Raw genomic sequence first — 15,000 nt, 5'->3', positions numbered from 1 at the left:
TGGTCTGTGTCATGACCGAAGGGGGTCTCATTACCTTTCCAAGAACATTAACAGAGTAAATGCAATAAATAGGTTGCTACCAGGCATCAGAACAAAGAATCTGACATAGTATGTCTGGAACATTACTACATTTGCAATGGTGCTTCATAATATCCTCACAAAGTTATCTTAATTCTGAGTTTTCTACCTAATACGTCACTGATATTTTTATATCCAACTCATTATTTCTTCAATCAAACTTCATTGCAGTCTCCATTCAATGTGATACGATATTCAATTATTGGTGATGATAATGCAGCTGATTATTACAGCATTGGTAGCCAATCAGGAACAATAACTACGAAACGAACGTTAACAAGTAGTATTTCCCAGCACCGGGTATGTATTAACATATCTTTGTATTCTACAAAATACATAGCATTATGTATGTATGTATGTGTCTTCTTTTTTTAAAAATTATTATGAATCTTCCACTGAGGAGGGAGTCAGTTTCCAACAAAGATACAAGGCTCCATCTTTGGGATATAGTTAATACAGACATGTTCACATTTGGAACTTGAGAAAAGTCTTGCATATTTTTACTGTTCCACTCACAGATTGGATTTGTAATGTACGAATCAGCTGGTCAATTTCTCTTTCTGAAAATTCCAGCTTATCCAAAATCTCCTTTAAGCATTTGAGTGAATGTAAGCATGTATGTATGCATGCATGCATGCATGCATGTATGTATGTATGTATGTATGTGTGTATGTATGTGTGTGTGTGTGTGTGTGTGTATGTATGTATGTATGTATGTATGTATGTATGTATGTATGTATGCATGCATGCATGTGTGTATGTATGTATGTATGCATGCATGCATGTATGTATGCATGCATGCATGCATGCATATGTGTATGTGTGTATTTATGTGTGTATGTATGTGTCTATATATATATATATATATATATATATATATATATAGCAAAACAGTAAAATATAATTTTTTTGTATTAGGAGTGGCTGTGTGGTTAGTAGCTTGCTTACCAGCCACATGGTTCCGGGTTCAGTCCCACTGTATGGTACCTTGGGCAAGTGTCTTCTACTATAGCTTCAGGCTGACCAAAGCCTTGTGAGTGGATTTGGTAGAAATATATAAGAAAAATAAGGATAAACACTGGTTTATCTTATTCCAAAGTTCCTCTGTATGTTTTACCATTACAGTTGCTTGTAACCATGCAAACCACATTCGGTCCTCAGGGAATACTTATCAGGTTACAGATGTAATAAAGTTATCTGTAACATGATATAATAAAGTGTTCCTTGAGGATCCATGCTGGTCGTGCATCAATTTGTATCTGGAACTGCCTTCACATAGCACAAAACAACCATAATGGTGAAATGCACGAAAGAACTTTAAAAAAGAAAAGCTATGCTTGTTCATATAATTCTTACAATTGCACTGTAGTTCATAACTGGTTGTACTACTCAGTAGTTAATTAAAAAAAAAAACTATACGGAAAGCAGATTGGATCATAGAAATCCTTGCAGAGCTCCAAACACAACAGTAACAGTTGTACATCTACTTGTAATTCTGCTATATATTATGTACGAGCAAAGCGCCCCTCGTCCAATGGACGATACTGAGTTGTCAAACATTTAAACAAAATTTTCTGAAAACAACTTGTCGGACCGTCCCATAAGACTCCTCTTTGAGAAACACTGATTTAACCTCAATTTGAGACACCAGCAAAAGAAGAAATGAAGATAGACTTTTTTCTATTCCAAAGAAAAACGATTTTATTCACACAAATATGCAACTAAAGAGTTTAAAGTACCAGTAAGTACATCGCAACAGCTGATGTACTTGCACGTACAAATGCAGGTTCCCACGGCTTTATTGATCGTCTTCTCACCTGGAATTGCCCTGATACCGTTGGTATCTACATATCAAATTTGAGCGCAATCTGATGGAGTATGCCCTAGATTCTAGAAGACACACAGACAGACAGAACGGATTCTATATAATAGATGTATGTATGTGTGTATGCATGTGTGTATGTGTGTGTGTGTGTGTGTGTGTGTGTGTGCATGTATGCATGCATACATGTATGTATGTATGCATGCATGTCTGCTATATATTCTTCAAGTGCAACTTAAAAATGGAAAATAGGCTGATTTAGAAATTTATGATTCTCTTATTTTCAATTTTCTTTCTCAAGATCCGTGTTAAAGCTGCTAACCCACAAAATCCTTCAAGCTCAACTAGTCGTGTGTTGCTGGTCACAGTGCTTGGAAACACTAACCCTCCATCTTTTCAATCAGCTACTCAACAACTCACTGTACTTGAGACTCAATCTTTGGGGAAACTTCCTTTGAAAATAAACTTGGTGGATCCAGAAAATGAGGTAAAAACATACTGGTGTTTTTTGTTATAATTTACATCATGAATAATAAATGTAAATGTTAAATACAGGTGGAAAACCAGCTTTAGGAACAATTCATAGATTCAATACAATTTTAAACCTCTTTACTTCCATGCAAAGTGTGAGGGTGTGATAGCCGCTTGAATAAGATAACTGTCAACCAAGTGAAAATTCAGTGATTTGTGTTTTGTTGCTACAAAGATCACTATAATTCTCAGATACTTAGATGCAATTCTATGATACTTAACTCTTAACATACAAGTTCATCAGTTTTGTAGTTAACCAGTGTAATCAGTTAGTTACAGTACTGCACTCAGTTTTTCCTATTTTAATAGCCACCTACTATAGTTTAGTGCAGTGGTTCCCAAACCTTTTTGGGCTGCCATCCCCTTGGCATCCAGGCCACATTCTTAGTACTCACCCCCTCCCCACAAACCACCACAGACATTGACCATTTTCTGTAGCAACTGCATTTCACAAATAAAACTTAACCTAATTAATCCATTATTTAATTGTTTTTACATCCTTTAGCCCTCCCTATTTTTGCCACCCCATTATTGCCCCCACTTTTCTTTAGCATTCCACTCCCTGGATCTATTCACTGCCCCCAGGGGTGCAGTACTGTTCCCTTTGGGAACCATTGGTCTAATGCAGTGCTTTTCAAACTTTTTGCTGGAGCGGAACCCCAAGGAAACATTCTGCTGGCTCGGGGAACCCCTGTGCAATAATTTAATAGTCTTATGCACACATATCTGCACATGAAAATTAAAAATTACTGCCGATTTTAGCAGTTTTGTAACTTCTTGCAGAACCCTTGGACTGTACTGGCAGAACCCTAAGGTTCCACAGAACCCTGGTTGAAAACCACTGGTCTAATGTATATCCAGAATGAGGTTTCTTTCTTACCCACTAAACACAGTAGACTTGAACACTGCTCTCCTATACGCTTGGGTTCAGAAAGTAAAAGATGAATGTTAAATTATGTTAAAACTGCTTATTTATTGATTATCATTTTTTATTCTCTAAAAAATCTTTTTATTGTATTTTTCATATAACACTTGCAGATAGCAGTTTTTAAAATTTGATTCTCACTAATTCTGAACAGAAATTGTATTAGGGGTAAAATGACTTGCAGGTTCAATCAGGGTAGATCTTGTCAGATTATACATTTTCAAAATTATATTTAAATGCTCTCAGATATGTAAGTTACTGAGTACTACAGCTAGCTAAAATAGTAACAGTTTGTATCCTTTCAATATTGTTTTGTGCCCTTAGCCAAGATATAACACACAATGATCAAATTCAACTTGCTAAAAGTACATACCCCAAAGAAGAACAACTCACTCCATTTAATCAATAGCAGTTCTATAAGCCTGGCAGCTTCTCTTAAAGATGAGGCACTCCATTTATCTGGAGAAATTGATCTGGTGTTGGAATAGCAATTCACCTGTCAGAGTTTGCAAGTGATACAGGAACAATTAATACAAGTTACTAAACCACGGATGAATGAAATAATGGCTACTACCTAGAATGCACTCCACCGAAACACAAACACAAACACACACACACACACACACACACACACACAAACACACACACACACATATGCACACATCTCATTATAGAATATACATACATGCAAGTACAAGTATTTTTAAGAAGTTATGGTTCTTAAAAGGAAAATGACAACTACTTTCCAAGATTTTTCAAATTCTGTTCCTAGTTTTGTAATTGTGATATGGAAGTGTTTATTTAACCTTTTGGCATTCAGATTCTTCTGTCAAATATGATGCTTATTTATTCCCATTGTTTTGAATTAATCATGCATTATCTCATAGTCTTGAGATAACGATGTAATTGTTTATTTTTCTTAGAATAACAGTATAGGGATATGTATAAGAGGTACCATCTAACTGGTTTGAACATAAGACAGGTAGAATATTTTGGCCAGATATGACTGGTTTAAATGCTTAGGGTTGGAAATTTCTTTTCCATTGCTCATAACTGTTTAAAGTATTATCATTTAATTTTCATATAAATAAATATTTCTCCCCACCACCAAATTTCCCACGACCACAATGAAGAGTTTCAGCAGGCTGTATATAAATGTTAGTTTTATGTTGTTTAAATTCTACCATTCTGCCATTCTTGACATTTTGTTTTGCTTCCACTGTCCATGTAGAAATTAAATTAAAAATAATTTAGTTAAATAAAGATTAAGCAAACCCCCAAAACAGGAAAAATACTAGATATTTTCATAAGCAACAGAGACTCATGGATTTACTGTTAAACTTTCAGCTCAGTACCATTAGATGTATGGCTGGTAAGCTGTTTTCTGTTAAAGTAAGAATTCTTGACTGTGGCAAAAAGCTTCCTTACGAGGGCTAATATCTATTCTTCATAAACAGGTTAACAGAAGAATATAGAAAAAAAAAATGTCCAGTCAAGAAGCATGTCTGCTACTTTATATATACTCCTCTACAGTTAATAAATTAGATAAATGAATAAAATTGATATAATGCTTTATGGTATTTTTTCTATTTTTTATGTATCATTAATTATATAATTTTTCTTTGTCACTGAATATATTAAATGTTGTTCCTTTTTTAAAATTATTCCTAGGGTGTCAGTTGTGAAATGGCTTCACCAAATGATTATTTCACCACTATGCCCAATAGCTGTGATATCCTACTCATGAAACCTCTTATGGATGACCCTTCCAAAACTTCAGAATACAAGGTATTTATATTATATTACTTTATTCTTTTACCAGTTTCAGTCATTGAACTTTGGCTAATCACATCAACCCTGATACTTGGCTGTATGTCCTATACTCTTCCTGTTGCCAACCCTCACCTGTTTATCTGTTTCCAAGTGAGGTGTATTTCCCCATGGTCAGACATGTTCTTACAGAACATTGGAAACAAATAACGCTGCTTGTGACAATCATTTACAGCTATCATATGACGCCAAGACAAGAACACATACAGACACATGCACACACACACAAAAACATGTGCATGCACACACACACACATGCGCACTCATATATGTATGCATGTATATACATGCACACACACATGCACACATACATAAATATATACAATGGTCTTATTTTAGCTATTGTTTACCAAATTCAGTCACAAGGCTTTGCTTGGCATGGGGTTATAGTAGAAGACACTTGCCCAAGGAACCACAAAGTGAGACTAAAGTTGATACTATGTAGTTGTGAAGCAAACTTCTTACCACACTGCCACATCTGTATATACACACACATGTTTATGTGTGTGTGTATATACATATATATATATGGATGTAAACACCATATCTGCAGTTTCTGAATGCAGTACAGAAAACCATCGCAAAATATATGGCAAATAGGGTCGGTGCCAGAATATCCCCTCAGTAAAGCTGGACTCAAGAGTCATCTTCGTAGTCATAAAGTGAGACAGAAGAGCGACAACTTGGCCACTGGTGGTGGTGTAACACACCATACTAATCATATCTGTCAGGCATGTGGAAGAGAGTGTAATTCCGCAGGAGGACTTAAATGACATGCAAAGATACATGAAGCCCAGTTACAACTACAGCTGGCTATTGCCAGTAAAGCTTTTAGCTGCCAATTCTGTACAAGACATTGTAGATCTTTAGCTGAGATAAAAAGTCACATTCGATCACAGCACCAATAACCGTTAAGCTTTGTGCAATGGCCATACTCGATAACGAGGGGGCAGCCATCATCATCATCATATATATATATATATATATATATATATATATATATATATATATACATATATACATACATATATACACACACACACACACACACACACACACCACACACACATATATATTTATATATACATATACACACACATATATATATATATACACACACACACACACACACATATATATATATATAAAGTTAATCCAAACAAGAAAGCACAAAAGGAACACAACAACGCGAGGATGTGGAACAAATATAGTATTGTTGGATGCTCAGGAAAGAAGGAAAGAAGGGGGGGTTTAACTTTTCGAGCGGAGCTCTTCGTCAGAAACATAGGAGAAGGAAAGATCCAGAGAAGGGAAGACAGAGGAAAAGAAATTGCCATATATATGTATATTATTTACATAGTTGACTTGTTTCATCAATGCTAATCATGACAAAGAAGTTAGTAATAATGTTATAATTTCATGCTATCATAAGTTTTCTTTCTATGTTAGTAGGAGAACAGATAGTTCAAACATTGTCATTCATTCTTCTACAATTAATGAAACTGAGTACCAGTCATTGGGGTTGATTTAATCAGCAACCTATATGTGCCCAACTTGTAATGAGCTAGCATGGTGCAGTTGAGCTGGAATCCCTGCTCAACGGTGGGACTCTGATGACAGGTGAAGAGACACCCCTGTTGAAGAGACACACTGCTGTCACAGCAGTATTATTTGTAACATCTCATATTACTGCTCACATAACAAATACTTAAAACACACAACGCATTCAATACTCATCCACCTACACAAACACAAAGTGCTAATGCAAAAGAAAGAAGTGATTGTATGGTTATAAAGCTTGCTTTCTAACCACATGGTTCTGAGTTCAGTTCTACTGCATGGCACCTTGGGTATGCATCTTCTGTTATAGCTCTAGGTCAATCAATGATGTGTGTGGATTTAATATGAAGAAATTAAAAGAAGGCCATCATATACGTATGTGTATGTGTGTGTGTGTGTGTGTGTGTGTGTGTGTGCAGTACAGCATGTCCAACCATGGTACATAACTCCTAAACTAATCCCTTAGCCCTTTTTCATCTCAGCACTTTTTTCACATCTCTGACAATAAAGTGCAGTTGCCATATTCCCTTCCATATTGACTAACTCTGATGAGCGTAAGGTTATATAAACGGATTGTTACCTAACACTCCATTGTTTTGTTTGCACGGAACTGACTGGTAAGATCAGCCGTGATGGATATATAATACTGTACATTTCGGATAATATATGTATATATAAATATGTGTGTGTGTGTGTGAGTTAGTGTATCCTTATATTGACATCATATGAAGGCTGTGGACAATTGTCAAGAGGAAGGGCATATGACTTGTAGAAGATTTTCCTCTACAAATTCTGTCCTATCAATGTAAGCATGGAAAAATGGACATTAAAATGATGATGAGGATGATGATACTTTTCTTCAAGTGTTTTTTTTTATGAATGCTAACATGTATTTTGTTGTTTCATTTTCTCATTTCTCTAGTTTGTTCTATTGGGCAAGGACTTGGGTTCTCCTTCACAGAGAGCCACCAACAACATAACTGTGTCAATTATTGTTGAAAGGAATAATCATGCACCCCAGTTTGGTAATGTACCAAATAATATTACTGCAACTGTTCCTGTTAATCAATTATATAGAGTTTCTGTGACTGACCAGGACAATGTGGTAAGAAATTTTGTAGTGATCTTGCAGTACTCATTGTTGCTGACTTCTGTGACATCCCACCTTAACTCCATGTAGGATGTCTTTCAATGCCAAATATACAAACAAGTGATATTTACACACACACACACACACACACATATAGATGTGTGTGTGCTTATATATTTATATATATATATATATATATCCCTACTGCTGATAACATCAGGTATCCAAATATAAAATTATTACACATACACACACATGCACACACACACACACACACACACACACACACACTCATATATATATAATACATACATACTCTTCATATAAAAGAATCTTCTTTGTAATGTCTGTCTAATTTTACTCACAAAGCGTTGGTCAGTCTGAGGCTAAAGTAGGGGCCACAAACTGACCCTAATCCTAACCTTAACCCGTACTTAAACAACGCCATTGCTTTATACATAGAATAAACATAATAATGAACCACATAGAGATAATGCAATTAAATATTGTATTTTAAATTAGAAATAAACTTTAAATGCTATGTAGCAGTGATATTAACACATTATGTGTAAAAGTTTTCCTGTCAAAAATATCAAATCTAATCTTAAGAAAATGTAAGATCAAACAATATTGATTAAATAAACAATTTCTGTTTTTGTGTCTAATTTTGTTACTATATCATTACAAATAGCAATGAATTTCTTTACTGCTACCACTAAAAATTTCATAACAATGTAGATGTACTATGCCTTGATTTCTTCTTAATACTCAGGACAGCTAAAGCCTACATGATAGAGTATAGATGAAGCATTCAAAATAAAGTCACTTAAGAACTTCGACTTAGTTTGAAAAATTTTCTACCTTCTTTCAACAAACATTCTCACATAAACCAATCCAATTAGTAATAATACATATTTAATATGTTGGTTTGTTGCATTTCAAAATTATACTTACATTATATCCCAAGCAGTGTAATGTCCAGATGACTTAGACCAAAAGATATTAGATCATATAGCAAACATGAGAATTCTTCAACTCTGAAGTTTTCTCTTTTGAACTTCTGTTGCTGTACCTCATACCGCTTAATTGGGTAATATAATATTATTGAAGTTCTGAGTATAAAACTACAATGAAACAGAGCAACTTTAAATTATACAGACTTCACCACTTGTGCAATAAACTCTGCATATTTTGAACTCTTATAACACATCTAGATCCTTTGAAGCTTATGTTTTCAAGTTACCTCTATATCATATACACTATAAATATAGGTAAATTTTGTAATGTGGTATTTTGTAGTGGCTGTTTTCCATGGAATACAAAAGATGGACACTATAAAAGATTTCTTATTCATATTGTTTGTTTCACTTTCAGAAACCCTTTAATGATGTCTTCCTATCTCTGATTGGAGATGACCAAGCTCCAACCCTCTTTAGTATTGATCCTGCAACAGGGATTATAACAGCACCAAGAGAAAATGATCTTCAGCAAGATAGTGACAGTCTTTATAAAGTAAGTTATTCCCTTGGTATGCTTCTTTATTTCATATTGCAAGAACTGTAAGAGTTGACTAATTTTACATTTCTTATAAGACAGGCCATCATAAGGGAGTCAGAAAGAGTCCCATTTTTATTTCTGCCTTTCTGTGTATGGGTATTTCAATAAGTCAAGTAATTCCAAGTGTTATTTGAAACTAGAATAATAAAATTAGCTAAAAATTTTATAGTTCTATATGTTATTTAAATTTTATCTTTATTTTCCAGTTGAGGATCCTGGCCAAAGATGGAGGATCACCACCACTGACCAGTACAGCTACGCTCCTTGTCCAGATAAACAAGAATAGAAACCCTCCAGCATTCTCACATGCAGATATATCTGTTAGCATAGCATATACAACTCCTGTTGGTGAAATTGTAGTTGATGTCAATGCCACTGATCCAGATATGGTATGTATATGGTGGTTGTTGAATAACTACTGAGTTGACCACTTTTTATATTTTCTTTCTAGGCGTAGGAGTGGCTGTGTGGTAAGTAGCTTGCTTACAAACCACATGGTTCCGGGTTCAGTCCCACTGCGTGGCACCTTGGGCAAATGTCTTCTACTATAGTCTCGGGCCGACCAAAGCCTTGTGAGTGGATTTGGTAGACGGAAACTGAAAGAAGCCTGTCGTATATATGTGTACATATATATATGTATGTGTATGTGTGTATATTTTTGTGTGTGTGTGTTTGTCCCCCCCCCCCCAACATCGCTTGACAACCGATGCTGGTGTGTTTACGTCCCTGTAACTTAGCGGTTCGGCAAAAGAGACCGATAGAATAAGTACTAGGCTTACAAAGAATAAGTCCTGGGGTCAATTTGCTCGACTAAAGGCAGTGCTCCAGCATGGCCACAGTCAAATGACTGAAACAAATAAAAAAGTAAAGAGAGAGCATTCCATTTAGAATATGATACCTTTCTGTTGTGGGCCTCCCATGATGACAAAGACAAAGACATAGTATGGCAAAACAAAAGGTTTACCTCCCAGACACGGATGATACTTCATCAGGTGGTGGAGTTGCATGGATGATTTTCACCCCTATTACACTTTCTCTGTGTAAACAAATGAAAAAAAAATATGCAAAGAGTGATATTTTATTGTAACAAAAAATAAAAAAAAAGATCCACTACCTGTTTATGATTCCAAGAAGTTCAAATTTTATTTTTAAAAAATGGGTCCAAAAATTACATGCAACAAATTTTATCTTGTCAAACATTTAAGCAGCATGAATATCCATATTCTAAATGCTCAATGCCATTAAATTAGCATCAATCAAAAACACAAAAAGATTGCCAGAGAGTACAAACACTACAGTGCAGTCCTTTTGGCTAACTTTGCAATTAGTGGGATAGACAAAATGCTTTGTGGCATTTAGATGACTACAGTTATGTTCTGAGTTCAAATCCTCTAAAATTGACTTGGTCTAAAATAAGTACCTGTCGAGTACTTGTCACTCTAATTAACTATATCCATTACCAAAATTTAAGATGTGTACCTGCATTAGAATTCAATAATTATTTTCATACTAGCCTTATTGGATTCAATTTGGTCTATCCTGGAAATAATATCTAGTTGCCTTTGAAGATATTATATAATTGCAGTTAACCTCTAAAAATGGAAGGTGATGTTTATTTATTCATTTAATTCTATCTAAATATGAAATGACATTGTGTATAAAAGTTTGTTGAGAAAAGTTAGTTGATGTCTAATAAAGTATCTTCATATTTTGCTTTACTAACTATTCCAATTTGTATTGTCCCTTTATTTAGCCAAGCACTCCTAATTCTGTGGAGTACAAAGCTAATTGGATAAATGATGCACCAACGTATTTTTACTTGAACCAACAAGATGGTACTATCATATTGAAGAAACCATTGCCTAAAACTGGAACATCTGCTTTTCTGGTGAGCAAAGTATTTCAAGCAGTTCTTACATGAATCTTTTATATATTTTTTCCCTTTATGTTATTATTTCATTGTGTCTCTTTCAATTAAATTAAAACAACAATATTTAATGAAGAAAAAAGTATTATAATTAGCAACCAAATCTCATTTTGAAACAATTTCTCTTTAGAATTTAATATTTTACCTTTTTTAAAAAAATTTTCAGTTTTTTATTTTATAATTATTAAACTAATAACTGTATGAGAAACTTTCTTCTTAATGTTCAGACTTTTCAAACTAGCATATCCTGATAGATATGTCTGACAAGTTGTGGTGCACCTGAGCACTGTATACAATAATTTCATTATTATTATTATAGATGGTTACACTGAACAGATTAGATGTTTTCATACCTTTTACTATAAGAGAGATATTTTCTCCATGGTAGCTGCAGTGTATTTGTTCTTTAGCAGCTGAAATATGTCACAAACATATTTTAACTAACCTAAACTTTGCTTATGTCTAAACACAGCTTAGTGCTAACATTTCGTTAGAATATCTTTCTTTAATAATATTTGTGATTGGAAAGAGTCCATTACCAACTAGAAAACACAAACATACAAACCATAGGGCGAAGTCTTTTAATAATTGCTTGACTAGCTAAAAATTATACTCAACACTTTTTTCATCTTAAAAGAAAGGAAGAAAATATTAAACAGAGTTTGAGGCAAGTGTGCTAAGTGGTAGTAAGTAAAGATGCAATGTTAATATCAGTTTGAATATGCTACGAACATGTTTGGACTTTTAAACAAGCCATTTGCTGAGTTTATAGAACCATTTCATGTATTTAAAAATAAGGACATATTTCTGGGAGGATCTTTTAAAAACTGGGCACTCTTACTGATGCTAAACCATACCAGATTTTCAAGTTAGAGGTATTTTTTTATTTTGTGGATCTGGAAAGGCAGAGTGATCAGACATAGAATCAACAAGGAATGCAAATATTATTCACCATTTCACACAACCAAAGCTGTGGAAATGTCAACATAAAACACAGACACATGCAGATATGGTTGTATGCAGCAGCAATCAAAGCTGTGGGACTGAGAAGTTTGCTTCGTAACCACAAGGTTTTGGGTTCAGTTGCATTGTGCAGTTCCTTGGATTAGTGATTAAAAGACCTTGAATGAAACTGCACAGAAAATTATGCCCAATTGTATATGCAATTGCCCATACTCTGTGCAGCGGAAATGCATGTAGGTTGCATGATCTGAATTTATTCTATTTGTGCTGCACCATTGCAATAGTTTTACACTATCTATATATATAGTTCCAGTTAGAGATTTCAATTTTGTTTTTGGAAGTGACTTGAGTGCATGATATTGTTAAACTGCAAAAACAGCGAGATATGTACCTACTGCTTTTGTGATCACTTCTGGTATGATTTTATTCCACCTATTTCTGAGATATATTGTGTTTTTTTATCACAGTTTCTGTCATTTAAATAACACATGTACTCTTAAATACATAGTATCGGTACCGTTTATCTACATACATATATATGTTATGCATTGTATATATATATATATATATATCCTTTAAGTTTGTTTACATGAAACGTTTTTGAGTAGTCATATAAAAACTCCTATTTTATTATGGCAACCACAGTCTATTGATACCAACTTGCAATAGCAGTTTTATGGGGTTGTAACAAGCTGTGCTGATAAAATGTAGGATAAATACATACATACATACTACACTCTCAGAGTGGTTGGCGTTAGGAAGGGCATCCAGCTGTAGAAATTCTGCCAGATCAGATTGGAGTCTGGTGCAGCCATCTGGTTCACCAGACCTCAGTCAAATCGTCCAACCAATGCTAGCATGGAAAGTGGATGTTAAATGATGATGATGATCATGAAACATACATACAAACATACATACATACATACATACATACATACAAACATACATACATACATACATACAAACATACATACATACATGCATGCATACATACATACATACATGCATACATGCATTTATATATGCAAGTGTGCGTACCTATACATGTGTGTGTCTATGTGTTTGTATACATCTACTATTCACTAATCCAAAAGTTACAAGTTCATGTGGCTTTCTTATTGACACTTCTGTTAATAAATAACCCACTTGATTTGGTCCTTCAAAGCCATGTGGAATAAAACATCCCTCACCTGAAAAATAGATTAGGGTTAATATCAGGAAGGGCGTTCAACTGTGAAATAGATACTTCAATAACATATTTTGTCTAACCATGCTTGCACAGATAAAATGAATGACAAAAAAATTAATTTTTCCATTCTTTTTCTATTTTTTCTTTCAATATATTTTCTAGTTTCAAGTTGAAGCTTCTGACAAAATGCAACCTGTAAGGACCAGTACAATCAACGTGCGAATCAATATTTTGAGGGATGCTAATACACTGACATTTTCTCAGCCATCTTATAGCACAAGGATAAGCGAGAATTTGGCTGTTTCAGCTCCTGTACTAACAGTTGCAGCAAGTCCCCCGGTAAGTAAGACACATTTCTTTGTGTTTGTAAATTATTTTTACTTGCTCATTCTATCTACTTTCCATTCGTAAATACATACATCATGTAAAAAGCACCTAAGAAACTTTGTAAAGTGATTGGCACTGGGGTAGGCAACCAGCTATAGAAACTATGCTGCAACAGACATTTGGAGTCTTGACAGCTCCCTGGCTGACCAGCTCCTGTCAAACCATCCAACCCAGGCGAGCATGGAAAACGGATGTTAAATGATGATGATGATGATGCACACAAATTTACATATAGGCGCAGGAGTGGCTGTGTGGTAAGTAGTTCGTTTACCAACCACATGGTTCCGGGTTCAGTCCCACTGCGTGGCACCATGGGCAAGTGTCTTCTACCAAAGCCTTGTGAGTGGATTTGGTAGACGGAAACTGAAAGAAGCCTGTTGTATATATGTATATATATATATATATATATATGCGTGTGTGTGTTTGTGTGTCTGTGTTTGTCCCCCTAGCTATGCTTGACAACCGATGCTTGTGTGTTTATGTCCCCGTTACTTAGCGGTTTGGCAAAAGAGACCGATAGAATAAGTACTGGGCTTACAAAAGAATAAGTCCCGGGGTCGAGTTGCTCGATTAAAGGCGGTGCTCCAGCATGGCCGCAGTCAAATGACTGAAACAAGTAAAAGAGTAAAAGAGAGTATACATACACACACATACAAGCTTTTATGCATTCATATATGCATACCTAGTAACTTTTTTCGGTTATTATCTGAATTCTAGCTCACGAACCTACCTAACAGTTTCATACACACACACACATATGTATGTATGTATGCATGCATACATGTATGTATGTGTGTGTGTATGTATATATATTTATGCATATATATATATATATACACACACAAAGAAAAGAAAAGAATAAATAGAATCAAAAGGAAGAGGGAGTACGATTTGACAGCTGTTTAATGGCTACTACACATGTTTCGATGCAGCATAGATCCACATATATACAGGATTTAAATTATGTAACGTTTACCTGTATACTAGGACCTAGTTGTATCTCCTCAGGTGATATATAATTGTTGTCTCCGTAAATAAATGTTTGATTTCTTAACAGAATACACCTCAACTATATATATATTTATAGTGTGTGACTTTGTGTACAAATAGATGCAGAACTACTACTATTGAGTTTAGGGTA

General features: G+C 34.7%; 1 protein-coding gene across 1 annotated transcript in view; it reads left to right on the top strand.

The window, feature by feature from the left end:
- Nucleotides 1–15,000, top strand: part of LOC115211772 — a 412,137-nt gene that overhangs the window by 188,206 nt on the left and 208,931 nt on the right. The window contains exons 53-60 of the mRNA XM_036503112.1: nt 250–378; nt 2,202–2,387; nt 5,028–5,144; nt 7,669–7,851; nt 9,211–9,348; nt 9,600–9,782; nt 11,147–11,281; nt 13,635–13,811. Coding sequence (XP_036359005.1) covers nt 250–378; nt 2,202–2,387; nt 5,028–5,144; nt 7,669–7,851; nt 9,211–9,348; nt 9,600–9,782; nt 11,147–11,281; nt 13,635–13,811 — 1,248 coding nt within the window. The remainder of the gene's footprint in view (nt 1–249; nt 379–2,201; nt 2,388–5,027; nt 5,145–7,668; nt 7,852–9,210; nt 9,349–9,599; nt 9,783–11,146; nt 11,282–13,634; nt 13,812–15,000) is intronic.

This window comes from Octopus sinensis, linkage group LG5 (assembly GCF_006345805.1).
Source record: "Octopus sinensis linkage group LG5, ASM634580v1, whole genome shotgun sequence".
NCBI lineage: Eukaryota > Metazoa > Mollusca > Cephalopoda > Octopoda > Octopodidae > Octopus > Octopus sinensis.
The sequence above is the reverse complement of the archived record's forward strand: the minus strand, read 5'-3'. Positions and strand labels throughout refer to the sequence as shown.